The 4,663-nt window shown below is 44.9% G+C and overlaps 1 protein-coding gene across 1 annotated transcript in view; it reads right to left on the reverse strand.

Annotated features, from left to right (window-relative positions):
- ZNF157 (zinc finger protein 157) overlaps window positions 1-2,246 on the reverse strand; it is a gene marked incomplete at its 5' end in the record, with an annotated part of 9,564 nt that extends 7,318 nt beyond the window's left edge. Inside the window, 2 exons of the mRNA XM_017853527.1 lie at window positions 1,671-1,766; window positions 2,044-2,246. Coding sequence (XP_017709016.1) covers window positions 1,671-1,766; window positions 2,044-2,246 — 299 coding nt within the window. The remainder of the gene's footprint in view (window positions 1-1,670; window positions 1,767-2,043) is intronic.
- Between the last annotated feature and the right edge of the window lie 2,417 nt (window positions 2,247-4,663).

A 4,663-nucleotide genomic window follows, 5' to 3' on the forward strand; every position in this document is an offset into this window, starting at 1 on the left:
CATCACAAAAAAAAAAAAAAAAAAAAAAAAAAAAAGAAAAAAAAAGAAATGGGGCCCGGGCGCGGTGGCTCAAGCCTGTAATCCCAGCACTTTGGGAGGCCGAGACGGGCGGATCACGAGGTCAGGAGATCGAGACCATCCTGGCTAATACGGTGAAACCCTGTCTCTACTTAAAAATACAAAAAACTAGCCGGGCGACGAGGCAGGCGTCTGTAGTCCCAGCTACTCGGGAGGCTGAGGCAGGAGTATGGCGTAAACCCGGGGGGCGGAGCTTGCAGTGAGCTGAGATCCGGCCACTGCACTCCAGCCTGGGTGGCAGAGCAAGACTCCGTCTCAAAAAAAAGAAAAAAAATGGAAGATATATTACTATATACCCCCAACGACATTAAAATGAGAATAAGAGAATGCCACAAACATCTTTATTCACATAAATTCACCAACTTAGATGAAATGGACCAATTCCATGAAATATATAAAACACCAAAACTTACCCAAAGAGAAACTGACAACTGAATGGAATATCAATTACAGATACTGAATTTGTGGTTTAAAACCTTCCAAAAAAGAAATTCCCAGGCCTTGATAGTTTCACTAGTAAATTCTACCAAATATTTAAGGAATACATCAGTTCTATACAATCCTTCCTCTTCCATTTTCTAGACAAGGACACTTCTCATTTTATGAGGCCATCATTATCCTGATTACAACATCAGACAAAGACATGACAAGAAAAGAAAATTGCAGTCCAATATCCCTTATAAACATAGAAGTAAAAAGCCTCAACAAATATTAGCAAATCAAATCCAGCAACATATGTAAACACATAGCATGATCAGTTGGTGTTTATCCAGAGAACGCAAGGTTGGCTGAACATTTTTAAATCAATCAATATAATCCACCATGTTAAGAAACTAAAACAGAAAACCACACAATTATCAATTGATACAGAAAAGTCATTTGACAAAATTCAACATTCATTCCTGACAAAACTCTCATCAAAGTAGGAATGGAAGGAAACTTCTTTAACCTGCTAAAGATCATCTACCAAAACCTACAGCTAACATCATAGGTAATGAAAAGACTGAATGCTTTCCCTAGAAGATCAGGAAAAGGCAAGAGACATCCACTTTTACGAATCCTATTTGAAATCAAAATCCTACTCAAAATCCTACTTTAGTGAAATCAGGCAAGAAAAGGAAATAAAAGGCATATAACCAGTTGGAAAGAATAAATAAAACTGTCTCTGTTCTCACACAATATGATTGTCTATGTAGAAAATCCCAAGGAATCTACAAAGAAGCTCTTAGCAAGACTGCAGGACACAAAGTCAACTCATCTAAGTCAATCATGTTTCAGCTGGGCATAGTGGCTCACACCTGTAATCCCAGCACTTTGGGGAGCCCAGGCAGGCATATCACCTGAGATCAGGAGTTCAAGACCAGCCTAGCCAACATGGCGAAACCCTGTCTCTACTAAAATTTTAAAACTTAGCCAGGTGTAGTGGTGCGTGCTTGTAATCCCAGCTACTCAGGAGGCTGAGGCAGGAGAATCGCTTCAACTGGGGAGGCCAAAGTTGCATTGAGCCAAGATCGTGCCACTATACTCCAGCCTGGGTGACAGAGTGAGACTCTGTCTCAAAAAAAAAAAGANTCCAGTTCTTGCCCACTTACCTGAGTAACCATGGCCTGAGGATTCCTCCTCTAATATCCACAGCTCTTCTCCTCGCTCCAACTTGAAGATCATCTCTGGTTTGGCCACGCAGAGGCCTGTTAATGGGAAATGGCACAGGACGTGGGCCAAGTTGTCTGAGCTCTAGGGCCTCTGATGGAGGAGGAAGGTGCATCTTCATGAGCTGCACAAGGAAGGGGGCCCATTTAAAGCTTTCATTGGGGAAGTAAGAACACACACATTTTTCCTGGTGCCCTAAACTGATTACTCATCTGTGACTCTCAATATCATTAAACCCTCACAAGGTTGCACATGTTACAGCAACCAAGAAAGGAAACACATGCTCCTAGGAGTTACATGGACAATCATCCTCACCCACAGATGCCAGGTTGCTGTAGGTCTCCAGCATCACATCCTTGTGCATGGTCCTCTGAGCAGGGTCCAGTCTGTGCCACTCCTGTCGGGTGAAATCCACAGCCACATCCTCGAATGACACGGACCCCTGTAATAACAATCTCCAGTGATCCGAATGGGATGCATGAAAAAGATGTGCAGGAACTAATCTTCTCAATGGAGCCCTGTTGAAAGTTGACTAAAAAGAGCTACACTGGATACCTGATTTCGTGTCTTGCTTGATATACTTTTGGGGTGGGGGGTACCCAGAACAGCTCTGTTACTGTGTTAATTTATTAATGCATGAAGAAAAGATCGCTGCACTCCTGAGTTAACACTATGTGCCTCAGTAAGCATATTTCTGGAAAACCAATAAAAAAACAAACAAACATTATGTGCCCAGACATGTGCAAGTTGCTGGGTTAAAAAATGAAGAAGCAGGCTGGGCGCAGTGGCTCACACCTGTAATCCCAGCACTTTGGGAGGCCAAGCTGGGCAGATTGCCTGAGGTCAGAAGTTCAAGACCAGACTGGCCAACATGGTGAAACCCCATCTCTACTAAAAATACAAAAATTAGCTGGGCTTGCTGGTGCACATCTGTAGTCCCAGTTACTCAGCAGGCTGAGGCAGGAGAATCGCTTGAACCCAGGAGGCGGAGGTTGCAGTGAGCCAAGATCACACCACTGCACTCCAGCTTGGGTGACAAAGCAAGACTCTGTCTTAAAAAAAAAAAAAGAAGAAGAAGAAGCAGCAGCAGCTGGCTGGGCATGGTGGCTCACGCCTGTGATCATAGCACTTTGGGAGGCCAAGGCAGGCAGATCACTTGAGGTCAGGAGTTCAAGACTAGCCTGGCCAACATGGTGAAACCCCATCTCTACTAAAAATAAAAAATAAAAAATAAAAATTAGCCAGGCGTGGTGGAGGGTGCCTGCAATCCCAGCTACTCAGGAGCCTGAGGCAAGAGAATCACTTAAACTCAGGAGGTAGAGGCTGCAGTGAGCTGAGATTGCGCCACTGCACTCCAGCCTGGGTGACAGAGAGACCCTGTCTCAAAACAAACAAACAAAATATATTTATACTTATAAACAATACAGAAGTGCTGTTCTGTGGGAGAAAGGGAGACAGTATTGCTCCCAGGATAACTGCATGAACAGCTGGGATGAGGCTGGAGCCATATATAGACATTAGCAAAACAGGATAGACAATGAGTTGATGGAAGAAAAATTGAGATTGACTTTAGAGTGTTTATGGAACATACTGAGGGAGATGTCCAGCTGGAGCTCAGGAGAGAAGGCTAGCAGAGGCCAAGGTTTGGGGAGGGTAAGATCATTTCAGTACCAGCTGAAACCACCAGAATAAATTGGATAGCTAAGAAAGAGCACAGTTTGAGAGAAGCACCAAGTACAGAGTTTGAGGGAGCACCAACATGCTATGAAGGTTGCAGAGTAAATTCTTGATATGGTTTGGATCTGCGTCTTCACCCAAATCTCATGTTGAATTGTAATCCCCAATGTTGGAGGTGGGGCCTGGTGGGAGGGGATTGGATCATGGGGGTAGTTTCTCATGGTTTAACACCATCCTCCCTTGGTACTGTCATTGCCATAGTGAGTTCTCATGAGATCTGGTTGTTTAAAAGTGTATGGCACCTGTGCCCCAATTCCTCCCGCTCTGGCCATGTAAGATGTGCCTGCTGTCTGGGCACAGTGGCTCACACCTGTAATCCCAGCACTTTGGGAGGCTGAAGCAGGCAGATAGCTTCAGCCCAGGAATTTGAGGAGACTGGGCAACATGGCGAAATCCTGTCTCCACAAACAAACAAAAATTAGCTGGGCATTGTGGTGCATGCCTATAATCCCAGCTACTTGGGGGACTGAGGCAGGAGGATCACTTGAGCCCAGGAGGTCAAGGCTGCAGTGAGCCAAGATGACACCACTGCACTCCAGCCTGTGTGACAGAGCGAGATCCTATCTTACACACACACACACATACACACACACACACACACACACACACACAAAGATATGCTGCCGGGCATGGTGGCTCATGCCTATAATCCCAGCACTTTGGAAGACCGAGGTGGGTGGATCACCTGAGGTCAGGAGTTTGAGACCAGCCTGGCCAACATGGTGAAACCCCATTTCTACTATAAATACAAAAATTAGTGGGGCGTGGTGGTGCACACCTGTAATCCCAGCTACTCAGGAGGCTGAGGCAGGAGAATCGCGAATCACTTGAACCCAGGAGGCGGAGGTTGCAATGAGCCGAGATCATGCCCTTGCACTCTAGCCTGGGTGACAAGAGTGAAACTCCGTCTAAAAAAAAAAAAAAAGTTTTTTCTTCCTCTTTGCCTTCTGCTGTGGATTGGAAGTTTCCTGAGGCCTCCCCAGAAGCCATTATGCTTTTTGTACAGCCTGCAGAACCATGAGCCAATTAAATCTCTTTTCTTTATAAATTACCCAGTCTCAGGTATTTCTTTATAGCAATGCAAGAACAGACTAATACAATTATTAGATGGTAGAAATAGAACCAGGAAAGTGTGGGGTCTTGGAAGGTAGGAGGGGAGACAGTTTCAAGTAACAGTGCCATTTCCAGTTTAAAGTGA

Source organism: Rhinopithecus bieti, unplaced genomic scaffold (genome assembly GCF_001698545.2).
Source record: "Rhinopithecus bieti isolate Rb0 unplaced genomic scaffold, ASM169854v2 scaffold_37979, whole genome shotgun sequence".
NCBI classification, from domain to species: Eukaryota; Metazoa; Chordata; class Mammalia; order Primates; family Cercopithecidae; genus Rhinopithecus; species Rhinopithecus bieti.